This window comes from Nematolebias whitei, chromosome 5 (genome assembly GCF_014905685.2).
Source record: "Nematolebias whitei isolate Nwh7 chromosome 5, NemWhi1, whole genome shotgun sequence".
Taxonomy (NCBI): domain Eukaryota; kingdom Metazoa; phylum Chordata; class Actinopteri; order Cyprinodontiformes; family Rivulidae; genus Nematolebias; species Nematolebias whitei.
This window is the reverse complement of record NC_056502.1, coordinates 19,578,040-19,597,114: the sequence shown is the minus strand read 5'-3', so window position 1 is coordinate 19,597,114 and position 19,075 is coordinate 19,578,040. Positions and strand designations below refer to the sequence as shown.

General features: G+C 39.2%; 1 protein-coding gene across 1 annotated transcript in view; it reads right to left on the bottom strand.

Moving 5' to 3' along the window:
• Nucleotides 1-18,050, bottom strand: part of dgat1b (diacylglycerol O-acyltransferase 1b) — a 38,970-nt gene extending 20,920 nt beyond the window's left edge. Inside the window, exons 1-13 of the mRNA XM_037676312.1 lie at nt 17,718-18,050; nt 15,659-15,746; nt 13,860-13,900; nt 13,501-13,586; nt 9,391-9,443; nt 6,861-6,966; nt 2,937-3,065; nt 2,532-2,600; nt 2,325-2,428; nt 1,666-1,704; nt 1,493-1,534; nt 1,364-1,408; nt 975-1,087 (exon numbers count right to left, since the gene is read on the bottom strand). Coding sequence (XP_037532240.1) covers nt 975-1,087; nt 1,364-1,408; nt 1,493-1,534; nt 1,666-1,704; nt 2,325-2,428; nt 2,532-2,600; nt 2,937-3,065; nt 6,861-6,966; nt 9,391-9,443; nt 13,501-13,586; nt 13,860-13,900; nt 15,659-15,746; nt 17,718-17,959 — 1,157 coding nt within the window. The 5' untranslated portion in view covers nt 17,960-18,050. The remainder of the gene's footprint in view (nt 1-974; nt 1,088-1,363; nt 1,409-1,492; nt 1,535-1,665; nt 1,705-2,324; nt 2,429-2,531; nt 2,601-2,936; nt 3,066-6,860; nt 6,967-9,390; nt 9,444-13,500; nt 13,587-13,859; nt 13,901-15,658; nt 15,747-17,717) is intronic.
• Nucleotides 18,051-19,075: the final 1,025 nt, after the last annotated feature.

The following is a 19,075-nucleotide window of genomic DNA, read 5'->3' as shown; positions in this document are numbered from 1 at the left end:
TATATATATATACCTACACATATACACTCGTACATACACGCACATTTGAACAACTCCTTGCAAAACAAACCCACATCAGAAACTGCATCTGCTTTGACTGAACACACAAAATAAACAAATACGTTTATACCCAATGTGCACCTATCCACGTACACATACACATGCACACACACAAATCCCATTTAACATGTCTGAAAAGATAAAAGATAAACTTTGGCAAACAAAAGACAAACATTTTCTTTTGTCAGTTTGATCCAAGTTTTATGAAAGTAACTAATTTAATGACATAGTTTGCAAATGATGACATCACTGTGTTACAACACCACCACTTTAAGAAAACAATGAGTTTAAAAACAGTTTTTTGTTGTTGTAATACTTATCTAAATTTATGTACGCAACTCTATAAAAAATATTCTTATGTGATTGTCATGATTTTCTTTCTTTTCACATGAAAACAAAACAAATTTCAGTACATTACAAAATGTTGAATCACTCAAACTAAACTTTAAACATGTTACTATTTGCTTCTGTACCAACATGTCCAGGTGATTTAGTTGACCTTTTTAATGACGTGGCACCTCTTGTTGCATGAAATCTGGCGTTTTACTCAAATATATGTTTTACTCAACTATCTTTAATATTCCTTTTAAAGGAAAACATTTACACATTCCCAGGTTTGTTCCTGTTTGCATGAAACGTTTCCAAATTTGAAAACCCACATTTTTCAACTTAAGAATTTACTGAAACATTTTTAATAACATCAGCAATTGTGGGGTTTTAAATTTTTACAATTAAATTTAAAGCCAGCTTCCAAACTTATTGTCTCATAAACCTAACTTAAACCCTAATTTAGAAAAAATATATTTTTTATACACATCTGCTGATATTAATGTTTTATTTTGTGACAAACAGCCACTCTGAGCGGTGCACATCCTCGTGCACGCTCCAAACATCACAGAGACACACAAACTCACCACCAGTCCTTGTAAAACTGCCTGTCTCCAAAGCACAGCAGCTCAGCTGTGAAGTTCATGGATGAGTGGAAGAAGGAGTAAAAAAACATCAGCCACAGCAAGTGATTGGGAACCTGGAAACCAGAACAGAAGATCTGAGCTAAACTCAAGATACTGCAGCAGCTTTTAAACAGCAGGGGTCCACTTTGGTTTTGGCTCTGCTCCGGTTAGCATGTAGCTTGTTGCTCTGGTCAGAATGAAACTCAGTTTCTGCAAACTGTATCCTTCAAAGAGCTACATGCAACAGGTAAGATATTAACTGTTCATAGGTTTTCCACAGAACTCCACTTTCAAAGATCTGAACTGTCCATTTCAATCAGGTTTCAGTTTAAGTTGTATTTTTAACTTACGGCTAATCGTAAGAGTCTCTCAGTCATTCTGGACAGATCCATGTCCTAGTAGAAAAGAACAAAAACAAATCTATCAGCACACTATTTTACATTTTCTTCATGAGCATCAGTTTTGTTTTGACATCTTACTTCTAGTGGTTTCATGGAGCTTTGAATGATGGGAATCATCCACTGAGAATCATGAAGGGAAACACTGCATTAAGCCACAGTTCAGACACCTGCTGCACGTTTACCTTCAAAGGATTGACTCAGATTGAACTTGAGCAAATTAAGAGTTTGAAAAATATATTTTAATATTGTACCTGTTGGGTGAGACCGACTAACAGCTGGATAAAAAACATCTAAGGAGAAAAACACACACGTCTGGATGAGGGGCGTAGTTTCAGAAGACACTTAGACAAGAACATATTTTACTTTAGGAGGAAAGTAATAAATTAAAGCTCACGATTAAAAATATATTTGACCAAAAAAATAAACTTAAAGCAATAAAATTTAGTGGAAATGGTTAAAAGGTAAAAAAAATTAAATAAATTTAAAAAATAAGAAAAACTTTTTAGGAAAAGCTTTTTTACATTACAAAAGGGATTTTTTTTTTAAACGTAATAATAATGTACTATATATTTTATATTTCATTTCAGTTCAACATAACTTTATTGTCCATAACATTCCATGAAATGAAGATGTACCTTTGACATCTGGCTCATAAATAAAACAACACAAGTTAAAAATGTCATAAAACGTATAAAAGGCTTTGCTAACCCAAAAAAAAAAACATTCTAAAAACACATGATACATTAAAAATATATAAAAAGATATAATGATATAATAGATATGATTATGGGAAACTTGCACAACAAACAAACGACAAAAAAACAACTGAACTGAATGTGTGAATCTGGCCATAAAGTCTTTTTTTAATTTTCCCTTTCTTAAAATCGATCCCAGCAAGACGTGTCCTCACCATCTCAAACAGTCTCCTCAGCAGGAAACTCTTGCGAACTTTGGGCGAGCGAGGGAAGTTGAGCTCGTAGCACAGAGTCGGCGCAAAGACAAAGTAGTAGATGTCTGCAGAGACGGAGAGCAGCTCAGAAAATGTGACAAAACAGCAAAGGGAGATGTTTGGAACATGAATCAATCAGTTTACAATAAACAACAGTGGGGTGTGTACCTCTGATTGTGAGGTTGCCGGGATAACACACCTTGTGTTCGCCTCCTCGAAAGTGCTGCGGTGATGGACCTGTAGTGGACATTTGTGGATAGAAACTCAGCATCATGAAACAACAAATAAATGAAAACTTGTATTTTATAACACAAAGTGCATCCATATTGAGCAATATAGCAGTTTTTATTGGATAATCAATATCTCCTCGCAGCTCTGTGCTGTTTCTTCAACGCTGAAGGGTCAAATCTATTTTACAAGCTGCAGTGTGAATCATTCACCAGTGGGTGTCGCTCTAACAGAATGAGCCACTCATCTCAGGATACATCACTACCATCAGTTTGACCTCATTTGCCCTTTCGGTCAAGCTAAAACTTACATTATGTATGGCACGAAGGTGCGTCTACGACTTACAAGACAGTGACCTGGAGAGTCTTTTGACCTTGACCGTGCTCAGCTCTCTGCACCAGAGGTTCACGTCCTTATACGAGTACAGCTTCAGGAAGAGGATGGTGTAAGTACCGAGTGCAACCACACCACCAACTGACAACAAGAAGAGGAAGAGGAGGCGTTTGTTAACAGAACAATAATGTAGCACAACACATTATCTACTTGCTCATGGTTTAGGTGTCACAGGTTGAACAGAGGGGAATAAAAACCCTAGAATACATAAATAAAGACCTAGCACTCAATGAAGGAATATATCGCACCTGCTGCTTTTCATGCCAGACTTTAACACTGAGATCGTCTCCTACTGAGAAACGACGGTCTTCTAGTTGTTTCTTTCAAACCCTAAAGATAACCTCATGAGCAGTGTAATGTGATACTGCAACAAGTCGCAGCATGAGTTATGTGTTGCAGATGACTCAGCTACTACCACAACAAACTGCAGCTCAGTGTCTGTAACACTGAAAGTTATAACCACATGTTTTGTGTTGGCTAATGTCGATTAGTTGTGACAGCTATCTTGAACTGGACTGACTCCCAAAGTGAATCAGCTGTAGTTATACATCCAACGAGTACTTTCTGAAAGTTCTATCAAAGCCAGTCTAGAGGTACAGGAGATATTTTGCTAACAGACAAACATCTATCCATCCATTGTCTTCACCTGAATCTTCCTTTCCGAGTTGTGGACTGGTGCCCATATCCAGCCATGACTGTGTGAGAGGCGGGGGACACTCTGGACAGGCCTCCAGTCCATCACAGGGACACAACGAGACAAACAAACATTCACTCTCTCACTCACACCTAGGGACAATTTAGAGTCACCATTCAGCCTGACATGCATGTTTTTAGTCTGTGGGAGGAAAGTGGAATACCTGGGAGAAAACCCACACATACACGGAGAGAACATGCAAACTCCACCCAGAAAAGGTCCTTGATGGGATTTGATCTGATGACCTTCTCTCTGAGAGGCTGCAGCTCCACCAACAGACAAACTTGATTGATTAAAAAAATTATTGCCATTTTAAGCAAAAAACATCACAATGAGTGGAACCCTGATTATGTGTTGTGGAAAAGTCCAAGCTACAATCACAAGTGTTGGCACATTTGTAAATCTATGTTACAGCCATTTTTTTGTTTTGTTGGTTCAGCTGGCTTTGGTAGACATCTTAAATTCACTTGGATCCAAAACGTAATCACTTATAGATACACATTCAATATTTCCAGAAACTTTTATTTAAAATATGTTTAATGGTTTATAAGATAGTTTGCTTACAGACAGAGACAGAGCCAACTCCAAATAGGTAATGGCAACTTTTTAAACAAAAATCTTAAGCAATCTCTTAGAGCTCAGAATATGTGGTGGAGATGGTTCTAAACTTCTACCAAACCAGAATTTAGGCCAATATCTGTCAAACTGACAGAGTTAAAACAATTCCTGTGTTTTGTCAGGTTGACTGTGGCAGCCATGAATTGGGTCGACTCTAAATGTAAATGTAAATATTTACGACCTGGGAGCTTGAATAAGGGGTGGCACGGTGGTGAAGGGTGGTAGAACCGTTGCCTCTCAGTGAGAAGGTCGCTGGATCGAATTTTGGGCGGAGTTTGCATGTTCTCTCCGTGCATGCGTGGGTTTTCTCCGGGTACTCCGGTTTCGTCCCACAGACCAAAAACATGCATGTTAGTCTGATTGGTGACTAAATGATCCCATGAGAGAGTGAATGGTTGTTTGTCTCTGTTCCTGGGATGGACTGGAGACCTGTCCAGGGTGTATCCCACTTCTCATGTACCGGTAGTGACTGCTGGATATGGGCACCAGTGACCCCTGCGACCCAGAAAGGAAGATAATGGATGGATGGATAACTTATGTGTTTAATTTCAGAGCTGTGCAGCAAGAGACAAAGTTTTTCACATGTGTTTAAGCAGTGAAGCACTCAACATGTACCCCCCAGTAAATCTCTTTCACCCTTTCATAGGAGTCAAATATAAACCATTTTCTAAAGTTCATGTCAGAGCTGTGAGCTTGAATTAAATCTCTCCAAACTAAAAATAGCTGAAAAAGATATATGCAGTTGTACTTTAAGTCTTGTTTCTAGTAGTAGCGTCATTTTAGTTTGCATAACAAGAGCTCTGGCCACTTTAAACAAACCACAGACCACTTCTCACCGAGAGCGTCCTCGAGTTTGTTTGTCTGATGTTCCTTATTTGGTTTAAGCAAATCCTACTTAACATTTACAAAATGACTTAGATAAGACACTTTACAACAACGGATGTTCCATGATGAGATGAAATGTGCACAACATCAAAGCGAGAATCAAACCTCTAAAATCCTACAGAGCAGAGAGCGACTCATTAATTGACTCGTTTCAAACGGGAAATAATGGAATATAGGCAGCAGGAAGTAGTTATCAATTTACTCTCCTAAATAAAACACTATACCTCGAAAAATAAAATATGAAATGAGATCGTTTGTTACCATGTATGAATGTGGTAGCTGTTTTTACACACGCGCACACACAACAGTCCTCTGTCACTGGCCTTCCTGTGTGCACAGCAGCACACGAAGGAGAACAGACAGATGGGCCGATTCCCTCACTTCACCTCCCAGCGAGAGAACAGATGAGAGGAAAAACATACGAGTATGTCGCCACCCAAACGGCGAGAAGATGCAAGGATCACACGAGTCTGACAGGAAACTCACTTTCTGTTGGTTGAATCAGGTGACGTTGGAGAAGCACTAGCCTGAAGACTAAACGTCACGCTGAACCAACAGTGAGAGATACATCCAGAACATTTACTTAACGATATGAAACGTTCCTATGACGCGGGCTGAATACAGATGCAACCTGGACAAAAACATTTTACAGTTTTAAGTTCATTTCACGTTCATCCAAGTTGAATATGTACAATTAAACAAAATCATATTTACTAAAACTGTGAACCAATGAATGTTGCAGCGACGATTAAGGTTCCCTATAAATGCAAATGAGAGCCACTGCTGGGAATACTGAGGGCTTAATTTAAAAAAACATGTCAATGCTTTTAAATAACTGCAGTTAATACAAACCATGCAGCTGTAATAATAGTGAAATTACCTCCCAGAATATTGTGTATTTGCCCATCATGTGTCACTAAACCCAGCTCTTTATGGGAGTGGTTTTTGGAAAGCAGTCACGGTTCCTGTCAGACAGCTTGATTAAGACAGAAGAACGAGACCCCTGGATGACCTATGCTGAGAATCACGCCTGCTTTGGCACCTCTCGTCTCCTCTCCTCATCTGTTCTGTCCTTTTCTTTCATTTCATTTCCTTTCCTCTCTTGATCTCCTCCTCCCTTTAGAGCCAGCTGGAAGCGGTCCAGTCACGACCAACTGGTCCATTACTGCTAACCGACTTCAATTATGACTCTGTGTAAAAGACATATCCCTTACTGCACCATCAGACCTGTTGACAGTTTCACCGGAGAGCGACGTTAGGACTTGATTTATTCATCTAAATCAGGGCTATTCAACAAAACTTCTCAGGGGGGACACAGTTACTGAAAGCAGCAGCTCAGGGGGCGGACATCCAGCCGTTAAAGTCGTTATGTAAATAAACCAAGTTTTACAACGATCTGTTGCCTTTTAAATTAGATTGTGTTAATGCATTGAATCATAAAAGCAATAAACAGAAGCCAAAACCCAAACCCATACCCCCCCCCCCCCCCCCAACCCAAAAAATATATAATTTTTTAAACTAACTCATTGATGGACCGGACTGAAGACATGTGGGCCACGGGCCGCCAGTTGAATAGCCCTAATCTAAACTATAATGAGAGAATAATTGTTCAGCTATGTTTCATAATGAAGGATTTCTCTCAGCTATGTATAGTTTATTAATGGTGAGAAACATTTTACCTGGGGTCATGGAAGGAACCAGGAGCACCACTGCAGCAGGGAATGTTAGCATGACAGTCAAGTTAATGCAATGGACCAGAAATCCAACAAGTTCACTAAATGAACCCTGATAAAAACAAACAAACAAAAAAAAAGCATTATTTTAACATAAAGTGAAAAACAGTCTCTTTTTCCCATTTTCACCAAACAACACAATCAGCATTACAGACAATCACCAAGCGGGTAGACATGAGGAAAATGTCCATGTTGTCCAGTGGAAAACATGTCGACAAAATCTGGTTGTCCTCCAAATTTTTGGTTCTTCACAACATTGACAACAAAGATGGTAACACGTCTTTTAAAAATTTCAATTTAATAATTATATTGCACTATATGCACAGTTTACTATAGAAAAATGTACTCAGTCAAGCATCTTGTGGACTGCTTGGAATGTCCAAGCTACTGAGAGGCAGGCAGACTGTTTCAGGAGCTGCTCGAGTGAAACTTCCTCGTTCTCCTTATCCTCTTCCTTGTCATCATAATTTGCGAGAGAGACACTCGCAACTCACTTAATTCTACAGGTGGAGTTCAAAGCCCACGTGAGTAACGACAGTGTGACCTGGAGGGGTGCGATTGGGAGGAACAGCCTCTCTGATCTAAACTCGAGCGGTGTTCTGTTGTTGGACTTATGTGCTAGTCATAGTTTGTCCATCATGAACACCATGTTCGAACATAAGGGTGTCCATAATTACACTTGGCACCAGGACGCACTAGGTCATAGATCGATGAAAGACTTCATAGTCGTGTCATCTGATTAATGGCCAATTGTTTTGGACACTCGGATGAAGAGAGGAGCTGCACTGTCAACTGATCACCACCGTTGGATCAGATGGTGGGGGAAGATGCCGGATAGACCTGGAAGACCCAGATGTGTACTGAGGGTTTGCTGGGAACATCTGTCAGAGGAACCTGTCAGAAAGATCTTCAACTCACACCTCCGGGAGAGCTTTAACCACATCCCAGCTGAGGCAGGGAACACTGAGTCTGAGTGGACCATGTTCCGCACCTCAATTGTTGAAGTGGCTGCCTTGAGCTGTGGCCACAAGGTTGTCGGTGCTTCTCACGGTGGCCATCCAGGAACTCGGTGGTGGACACCCTGGGTTAGGAAGGCTGTCAAGCTGAAGAAGGAGTCCTATCCTTTTCTATCTGATCAAGATACTCAAAGCGCTTTACATAACAATCTATGTCCTCATTTATCCATTCATACAGCACTCTACTAGATCTGTACAAAGAATAATCAGAGCTTTATCATGTTCATACACCGATGGGACACACATCGGAGGCATTTAGGGGTTCAGTGTCTTGCCCAGGGACACTTCGGCATGTGACTGCTGGTGGAATCGAACCCACAACTCTCGTATTGGAGGATGACTGCTCTAACCACTTAGCCGCCCCTGGGAGGTAGGAATACTTCTCGGACCTTCTCAATCCCACCAGCACGTCTTCTATGGAGGAAGCAGAGTCGGGGGACTTCGGGATTGGTTTGTCCATAACTGTAGCTGAGGTCGCTGAGGTATTTAAAAAAGCTCCGAGGCGGCAGGGCACCGGGGGTGAATGAGATTCGCCCTGATGTCCTTAAGGCTCTGAATGTTGTGGGGCTGTCTTGGTTGACATGCCTTTGCAACATGACGTGAACATCGGGGGCAGTGTTACTGGATTGGCAGACTGGGGTGGTGGTTCCCCTCTTCATAAAGGGGGACCAGAGGATATGCTCCAATTACAGGGGTATCACTCTCCTTAGCCTCAAGGTCAAGGTTCTTTATTGTCATTCACATCGCATGTGGTACATGTGGTGGAATGAAACTTTGCACATAGGGTCCCAGTTGCATACAACAAAAGTATAAATTAAATCTGTAAAAGAAAAACAGTAATAAGATCTAAGATACTGTATGAACTCAGAATACGCTAAACAGTGCAAAAACAATAATACGCTGAACAGCAGCAGCACGAACGTGAACCTGTGTGAGCAGATGAGGACGAATGAACACAGCAGCATGAGATCAGCAGCACATATCAACAATCAAGTGGCATTACAGTGATTTTATTTTCCCCACAGTGATAATCCTGATTAGGGATTCATGAGTCGAACAGCTTCAGGGTAGAAGCTGTTCTTCAGTCTAGTGGTCCTACGCTTAATGCTCCTCAGTTTAAATCCTGTATCATTATTAGATTGGCTTAGATGGTTTTAACAAGATGGTTTTACCAAGAACACAACAAAACATATGCCCCCCTCCCCCCACATCTCTTTCATTTTTAAAGATGACAGAAATACATCATGGCAACGGAAAACTTTAATCCTTATCTATTTCACTTGATTGTCTGCAAGGACAACCTCGAGGTGAGATTTGGTTGTCCGAGCCAAAAATACGTTGTTAAAAAAAAAAAAATCCCTGATGACTGAGTGAGCTCTGATTTTTACACAATGATTGAAACAAGTCATTATAAATAATCATAACTGATGTTTAAAAGTAAGCAGGGCTTCTCCACTCACCTTCGACAGCTGTCTTTCAGTATAAAGGCCCACCAGAATGAAGACGTTGGACACTGTCAAAGACAGTGAGAGGCCATCAGCTCTTCTATTTTTGTTAGATTTTTTTTCGCCAATGAAATTTCACAGAAAACATTCCCCCCAATCCATGCCCCTACATTTCCACTCTGGAGAGTTAGGTTGTCTCACTTCTTTTCATTATGAAGGGGAGAATGAAATAGTAGTTACTAAGCAATCACTATACATTTGCGAAAGGATGTACACGTTTTTTTTTTTTAATCAAAATATGTACAAAAATACTTATAAGTGCTCAGTTTATTTTGCAAACATTAATCTACATCAGTATCTGAAAAAGGGTTAATCTGCATGCATAATCTCAGGTTAGTATTTTTCATTTTCCTGTCAGTCTTCAAGTTTAAACTGCAAGGCAAATAACTACTGATTCAACTTCAGGTAATCATGAACAGGAAGACCCCTCATTATCCCCGACTAGACTGTGCCGAGCCACATTAACGACACTTAATTGGAGCAATTGTTCCATTTTAAGATCCTAATCAGACATTAACTAGTCAATCCATCTAATCTGCAGTGGACAGATGTGCAAACTGCCCGAAACATTTTGATTACAAGGGTTCATGATCTCGTGATTAGAGCAGCTAATCTTGAGCGCTGCTGCTCCTAATGAAATTTAGTGATTTAGGAAGATATATTTGTTTGATGTCAGGATATACAAGGTATTTTGAAGAAGTTAGAAACAAATTCCCCCTAAAGGCAACATTATAAATAAATTCCTGTCTTTAAAGCAGCTTTCCTAAACGTGAATTAATTTAATATTCATAATCGCTTACTATTCTTGAAAGTTTCAGTAATTATGGTAATTATACAGTAGTTACATTAAAGTCCATTAGTATACAGGTTATTGCAGCTGATTTTGTCATTTATTTACATTTCTGATAGCTTTTGACTTGGCAAAAACTCAAGTTTTTACTAAATACGCAAAGGACAAGATATACTACACAGTAATTTCCAAATATTTAGTCACACAAGTTTCAACATAACTGCATTCAATGAGAAGTCAAGTGTAGTCTCTTATTTCGCCAAATCAAATTACAACCAAGTGACTTTACTGCAAACAAAATGAAGCACTGTTAAATGTTGGCAAGAACAATCACAAAAATGGGTTAACTTGTTAATCAAATAAACCTTTGAATGGATTTAAAGATCTTTTGAAGTGGAATTTGTGGAAAGATATTGAGTAGCTACACTTCATCACACATTGAGACTCAACCATCTGAAGAACAGATGAGTGAAAAACCTAAACTGCAACAAAGTCACCCAGTTATCTTAATTAATGCCCATTAATTAAGATACTCAAAAAAAGAAGGACATTGAAAAACAGCTCACAATCAAGTCAGTTTCCTAAGTGTAAAAACTTTTCATGTTGGAATCGAAAATGTCGCCCATTTTGCTCATAAGCATCCTCATGCACCGTGTCAGGGTGTTCAAGAGTTAAAATGTGAGCGTCGATGCTGCAGTGGCTTCTCATCGTCCCTTTGGGAATGAGCTCCATTACTGTCCATGCTGCTGCTAACAGACCCAATTCTCACCTGTCTCTTAAACGTCACCTCTGCAATCATTTACCTTAACGCCATCTATTTTCCCTTCTTTCTCTTTACCCTGTCTTGATACAGAACTTTTACCTAATCTCTCCATCTACACTGCATTTTCCTCCTCCCTAACCCCTTTGGACGCATTCACTCCCCTAATTTAATCTTCCATTAAATGGTTCCCCAACTGCTGTCCTCCCTCCGATGCTTCCCATTTTCCTCTTCCCTTCTCTCTGCAGGATGGTACCAGTGCTGCCGAGTATATAGGGCAGGTGATTGTCCCACTAGAGACACTGCAAGCTGCATTACTGCAGACTTTCATTGCAACATACCATAAAAATAAACAGGGAAAGAAGCTATAGCAGCCTGCAGAATGCACCCGTGTGTCTTCAAATAAGAGAAGTTTTACAACAGACTGCACCATTTAGGGAAGACAGATATTTAAAAACCACATAATCACTTTTTTTATTATTTATTTCCAATAAAAACAAACTGAATGATAAAAATATATAGTCATATAATGTATCTGAAATGATTTACAAAATTGAATAAGTTGATACATTTAATACATTTGTTTAACTTCAACAAATATACACATGTATATAAGATGTATCCCACCATTTATTGATTACGAGTGTTTTTCAGATTTCCTTATTGAAACCTTGATGTACTTGATGTCACGCTTGATTCTGCTCAAAAAGCCTGCCTTTATTATTTTCTGTTTGTGTATATACAGGCCTGTGTTTCTACCCATGTCTGTGGGTAGGGTCAAATGGTTTTCCTAGTATCATTCCCTTTGTTTTTATATCTTAATATTGTTTGAAGTTAACCATTAGTGGCAGTAGAAATTTGATTGAACACAAGATAAACCCTCAGCCATGATGTAGCGTTAGCATTGAAACTGAATATTTAATCAACACAGTGCACATGAAGTAGTTCAATCTAATTTTCTCATGCTGTCTCATGACATTTTTATTTAGAACATCATATTACCAAAATAAAATAAAAAAAAAAGATTATTTCCTTATTAGAAAAGTTGTGTTTGAAAAACAAACAAAAAAATTAAATACCAAGCATTCTTTGAATGTCTACTAGATTTGATGACTGTTTTAATTCAAGATGGCCACCAAGTCCACATCATAATGCTCAAAGTATGTGTTGAGGATTACTAGCTGCTACTACCCCAAAAACTTTACTCCACAGTTTGTAATAGCAAGTAGACTTTTTTTTTGTGGGGGCAAGGGTATATTAGCTGAAGCTTTATGGCACTGACAACAGTTAATCAGTTGTAGATGTTCATCCAGTATTACTGTCTAATTGATTCGTTTACATTCCTTTAGTGGTTCATGAGATATTTTGCTAACAGTACAAACAAACAAACACAAGTAATAACATTATTGCTTTGGCATAACATTCAAACCAAGTTGATGAAGAATCAGCAGTAGATGGTCCTTGAGCGAGGTTTTTATCCTGAATCTCTTGACCAGACTGATCAGGTTTTTAACAGCAAACGATAAACGGACCATCGTAAAAACATTTATGATTACAATAGAAACCCCACACTCTTTTTTGATTGGATTACGAATGTGTGTGGGATCTCAAACTTTTGACGATGATTTCTCAAACTAAGGCCTTTTACTGATCCAGGAACCTCAAGATATTTCACTTGGTTGTGGGAGGGCAGAACAAAAGATTAAAGTCTCTCTGACAATTCAGTTCAATTCAGTTCAGTTTATTTATAAGTTGAGTGTTATGTGTGGTTATCATTGTATGTTCCCGTATAATGACGAAATTAGTTCTCTGCATTTAACCCATCACACCTGAGATGCACCCAGGTGGAGCAGTGGGCAGCTATGTAAGCACCCGATGAGCAGTTAGGGATTATGTGTCTTGTTCATGACGCCACGACATGTGGGCATGGCGGGGATTTGAACCGTGACTTTCTTGTCCCAAGTCGACTGCCCTATCTCCACACCACCTCTGCCCCCTATACAGTATAGCGCAAAGTCACAACAGAAGTTGTCTCAGGGCACTTTACAAAAGCATTCACATACATAAAAAAGCCAATTAGTAAAACTTATCCAGCTAAGGAAGCCAACAGATTGTGCTGAATCTAGATAAGAATGAGCTAATATTACTCCAGGTGCCATAGCTCATTCCCATATATCTACTCAGACACTTGATCAGGCCTGTACAGGAAGGTTATTGTTTGTATATGTACATAATAAAATAACCTTTAAGGTCATTCTTAAATAGGGCATTTCAGTTACATAAAAGAGAAATGATAATTAGATGACCTGAGGGGTCATTCCCATGATCAAGTTATTCTTAATAGACGCCTGTCAAATCGGAGTTTGACAAAAGGGTGTGTATTATTTGTCACATGTTTAAGTGATATACTTTAGACCCAAACCAAATAAAAACACAATATATTTTTAACAACATTTCTGTTACTTTATGATGTGATTTGCCTCAAGCAATGTAAATGTTCAAAATATTTTCTTACCGATTAAAAGGCACGCTGCTGGCCAGCTGTAGGGGTCGTTCAAGAACAAAGAAATCACCTGAATTGGGTCTACAAGAATGCCATACCTGGAAATATACAAAAACACAATACAATTTAAAACATTATAAACAAAAATGAATGAATACAAATAAAAATGTTTTGAAAAGTGGACAATATTTTAAACTACTAATGCATCTGTACTTGTGGCTCTTTTAAAAAGTAACTAAACCATATGAAAATATGTAGCAACATTGTGTTAAAAAAAAGTTATTTAGATTAATTCATGAGAATCTGGTGTCATAATAATCTCACACACCTTTTAATACTACTGGTCATAAATTCTCTAGAAAAATACTCACTTTATAATGTTTTCTAAGAAGAGGCGAGCATTACTCAGCACCTGGAACAAAAAGTAGAAGATAAAGAGAAAACTGTAGCTGATTCATACTCATTTTTACTATTGGTCATTTTGTTGGCACTTTTGTCTTTATAATTTAATTAACTCATCCTTTCTCGTCTCTTCTCTGTCCTCATCCACCATCCTTCATTTTTTATCTCTCCCTCTGACTCCTGCTCATTTTCAGTGGATTGAAATATCTCACAAAGGCTGAGAAGGGGACAGATTTTCAGTCATTGAGACTGAAGTTAAACCTCACCTGATGAACAAGGTAATTAATGCAAAAACAAACAAAAAAAAAAAGATTAACAGAAAGCTTCCGTTGTTTCATCTTCTTGTGTCCTCTCTCATGTTCTATCTCCTCCTCCCTGACACAAAGACTACATGAAACCCGAACTAGGCTTCACATAAACATGTTGAGTAAAGAAACATTTTTCTTTACTCAAACTTCCTCATGTTTGCAAAAACTTACATTTAATTATCAAAGGCCTGGAATAGAGATGAAATTCAGAATAATAACAAGAACATTCAAAGTGGATGTAATAAACAGCTTTTAAACAAAAACTTGAATATTTGTTTGCTGATGGCCGATATACAGCACTTCCCTTTTAATTCTGGGTCAATAAGCGTTTTTTCATTGAAAAAAACATAATAAATTATGAAAACATACAAATTCTTGACTTGAGTAAATAAATGTATATTTAACTTAAAATAACCTGAACCCTTAAAATAATATAAAGAAGAGCATTGTTGCTAAAAACAGACAAATGTGGGCTGCTGGGAGCTGGTTGGAGCAGCTGCTGCAGTTTTATTTCCCTACTTAAGAAATAAATAAATAATTAATAATTAATAAAGTAAATAATAAATCATAAAAAGATTACATATGCACAGACATGGCTGATTATATTTTTGCTAGGTTTTTTAAAATCAGGATTATCACTGTGAGAAGAAAAAAAAAAATCACTGTAATGTCACTTCATTGTTTATATGTGCTGCTGACTATCAGTGCTGCTGATTTATTTCATGCTGCTGATTCATTTCATGCTGCTGTATTCATTCCTACTCACCTGCTCACACCGACTCATGTTCGTGCTGCTGTTGTTCGGCGTATTGTTTTTGTACTACTAGTGTCTTGTGTATTCTTAGTTTAGCATATTTTTTAGTTCATATCTTAGATCTTATTACTGTTTTTCATGTACAATTCATACTTTTGTTGGATGTTACTGGGACCCTGTGTACACAATTTCGTTGTAGTGCGAATGACAAATAAAGAACCTTGACCATGATCGTAACTGACTACTGGCCAAGTTGTATACACTTGTTTAAATGTTTATTGTCTCCCTCCCTGTGTGGGGCGGCACAGTGAAGCAGTGATCAGAGCTGTCGCCTCACAGCAGGAAGGTCGTAGGATTACCTCCAGGCCTGAGGCCGGAACAAAGACATGGGGCCTTTCTGTGTGGAGTTTGCATGTTCATGTCTGTACTCCAATTTACTCCCACAGACCAAAAACATGCATGTTAGGCTAATTGGTAACTCTAAATTGTCCCTAGGTGTGAGTGTGAATGGTTGTTTGTTCTATTCGTCTCTGTGGCCCTGTCCTGTGATGGATTTGCGATCTGTCCAGGGTGTCCCCCACCTCTCACACAGTGACTTCTGGGGATGGGCACCAGTGAGCCCCGTGATCCAGAAAGGAAAACAAATCCAGTTTTGTCCCTGTTAAAGAATAAAGTGGTGTTCATGTGTGCAAACAGTGTGTCTTACCAGCATCACCACACACCAGTTGAGGACTCCTCTATAGTTCCTATAGCCACTGGCTGAACTCAGGAGGGACTCCTGTAACTTGTGACAGCTGCAGACATGAAGAAGAAGCATTACAATCATGAAGTGGAGAACAGTTTTTTAACATTCCCATAGTGATATATCTACAAGGATACAAGGATTTTGATTGTCATTCACATCACATGTGGTACATGAGCTGGAACGAAACTATGTACACAGAGTCCCAGTTACATCCAACAAAAATACAAATTGTAAAGAAAAACAGTAGTAAGATCCGAGTCATGAACTAAGAATACACTAAGCACTAATGGTATAAAAACAACAGCAGCACGAACATGAGTCTGTATGAGCCGATGAGGATTAATGAACGCAGCAACATGAAATAATCAGCAGCACGAGATCAGCATCATGGATAGTCAGCAGCACATGTCAACAACCAAGTGGTTTTACAGCGATTTTCACAGGGTTTTTTTTACAGTAATTTTTCAAGATGATGGGGGATACACATTTCTTCAAGCAATGCAAATTTATAATTTAAAATGTCAGTATGCAGAATTTGAAGGAAATGCGCACACTGATTGTCAATATAGCTGAGTACTTTCGTCAAACCTCTCCTGTTTATGTATACACGTTTTAATTGCATTTGTGGCTGAAGTAAAGTAACAGCGTTCACTATAATTGGTTTCAAGAAGTGGCACCAAATATTTTCTTTAAATAATTTATTGTCACCTAAGGACCCAAAGATCGTTGTTGTTTAAAACTAGTTTGTGGCTCTTTTCAAATACAGCAACTTTCTTCTTTCTTCTGCAGAGAAAATTATTTATTATCAAGTTCACACATTTAAACCTCCTTTGTAAAATTTAGTACATAGGGCCATGATGTATTTTTTTGATTGTTAATAATCTTGCTCAGTCTTTTAGCACTTAAGAGTATGGGATGAGGATGACTTTCAGCTACTACCACACCAAATTAATGCTCAGTATTTGTAAATGTGACTGTATTATAACACATTTGTTTGCTAAGGTTGATTAACCATAGCAGCCATATCCAGTGGGCCTGACAAAAGTTAATCTGCTTTAGATATTCAGTCAGTGATTACTTTCGGTGAGTTTCATTCAGATTCAGCCATTATGTTTTATTTCCTCTAACACTCCTGACTCAATGATTAAATTACCTCTGTGTTCTACAGAAGCCTGCAGCAGGGCTTGCTTTTCCCCCACCAACACAAAGCCAAAGAAGTGTTCACATTACAAACTGTTTCAAACCCAACAAAGTCCATGCTCAATAATCCAGCAATCCAACAATTTTCAGTCAGGTCATCTGGAGAGTTTCTTTTTTTTTTTTTTTTTTGTGCTGAAACGTTTCACCCAGAAGGCTTCATCAGTCAAGGAAACACACAAACTGTCCAGATGACCTGACTGAAAATTGTTGGATTGTATACCTGAATTATTGAGCATGGACTTTGTTGGTTTTGAACCAGTTTGACATGACTGTCCACGAGGAAGAGGGCTGGCACCGGAGGAGGGGACGTGCCAAAGACACCATCTTAGCACCAACATAACTGGTTTGTTCCACTTTGGAGTAAGCTGTTTGGGGGGAGAATCAGTTTAGCGTTGTGTTTCCTTGACTGATGAAGTCTTCTGGATGGAAGGTGAAACGTTTCAGCACACAAAACAACAACAACAGAAACTGTCCAGATGACCTGACTGGAAATTGCTGGATTACAAAGTGTTGTTAGAGAAGAGCTGATACATGACTGTAAACAACCTTTAAGATGCTCTTCTTCATGGACGTTTCTCCACTTCACGTCCTACAGGACAGCACCTTATTGGTTGTTTTAGCTGTAAAACGTGGGCTTTCATGTGACTTTACAACGCAAAACGAAATAAAGTAGCTTGAATGATTGAAGCTGTCAGAGAGAAAAGTGCTCCCTTGTTCCCACATGTCAGCAGCTGCAGCTTCAGTGTCAGAAAGTTAGCAAAACAAACGCCTAAAAGTTTAACCAAACTCTTGTTCATGTGTAGTTTTAGTTGCCTCTCACCTCAGTCGGTCACTTATGTCATTCCTGCGTCTGTTCGTCTCTGTGGGCGGCTCCAGGAACCGCTCACGGATCTTGTCCCCCACGCCGTCGCTCGCTTTCAGCTCGGCGGCCGCTGCGCTAGCCGAGGCCGCCTCAGAGCTGCCGTTCACCGGCCGCAGAGTCACTGCTCGCGCCGCTGCCAGAGTCGCCCTCCGTCTGCGAGTCAGGGCCGCGGTTGTTGTTGTTGTACTCCAGTCACCCATAATAATAATAATAATAATAACAATAACAATACGAAGAGCGAAGAAGAAACACACACGAAGTCCTCCGCAGCTCCTAGCTTCATGTCATATCCGGTTTGTCGGTACAATAATAGTCTGTACTGTAGGAGGAAAAGAGGGAAGTGGCGAAATAATGCACGCGGGACTCCACAGAGGTGGGTGTAAGAGCCCGCCTAGCTCTTTGAACTGGTTTAGCTGGTAATCTACAGGTGACTGAGCCCCGAAGACCAACGTCTCAGCCTGCGGGAGGAAAACAGTCATAACATGTGGTGCTCGTCATAAAATTAGAATATCATGAAAAAGTTGATCTATTTCAGTAATTTCATTCAAAAAGTGAAACTTTTGCATTATATTCATTCATTACACACAGACCGATATATTTCAACTGTTTATTTATTTTAATGTTGATGATTATAACTGATAATGAAAACCCTAAATTCAGTGTCTCAGAATATTAGAATAAAAGGTTCAATATTGAAGACACCTGGTGCCACACTCTAATCAGCTAACTAACTCCAAACACTTGCAAAGGCCTTTAAATGGTCTCTCAGTCTAGTTCTGTAGGCTGCACAATCATGGGGAAGACTGCTGACGGCAGTTGTCCAGAAGACAACCATTGACACCTTGCACAAGGAGGGCAAGACACAAAAGGTAATTCCTAAAGAGGCTGGCTGTTCACAGAGCTCTGTGTCCAAGCACATTAATAAAGAGGTGAAGGGAAGGAAAAGATGTTGTAGGAAAGCGTGTACAAGCAATCGGTTTAACCGCACCATGGAGAGGATTGTGAAACAAAACCCATTCCAAAATGTGGGGGAGATTCACAAAGAGTTGACTGCAGCTGGAGTCAGTGCTTCAAGAACCCCCACTCACAGACATATGCAAGACATAGGTTTCAGTTGTTTCATTCCTTGTGTCAAGCCACTCTTGAACAAGAGACGGCATCAGAAGTGTCTCCCCTGGGCTAAAGACAAAAAGGACTGGACTGCTGCTGAGTGGTCCAACGTTATGTTCTCTTATTAAAGTAAACTTTGAATTCACTTTGGAAATCAAGGTCCCAGAGTCTGGAGGAAGAGAGAAGAGGCACAAAATCCACGTGAA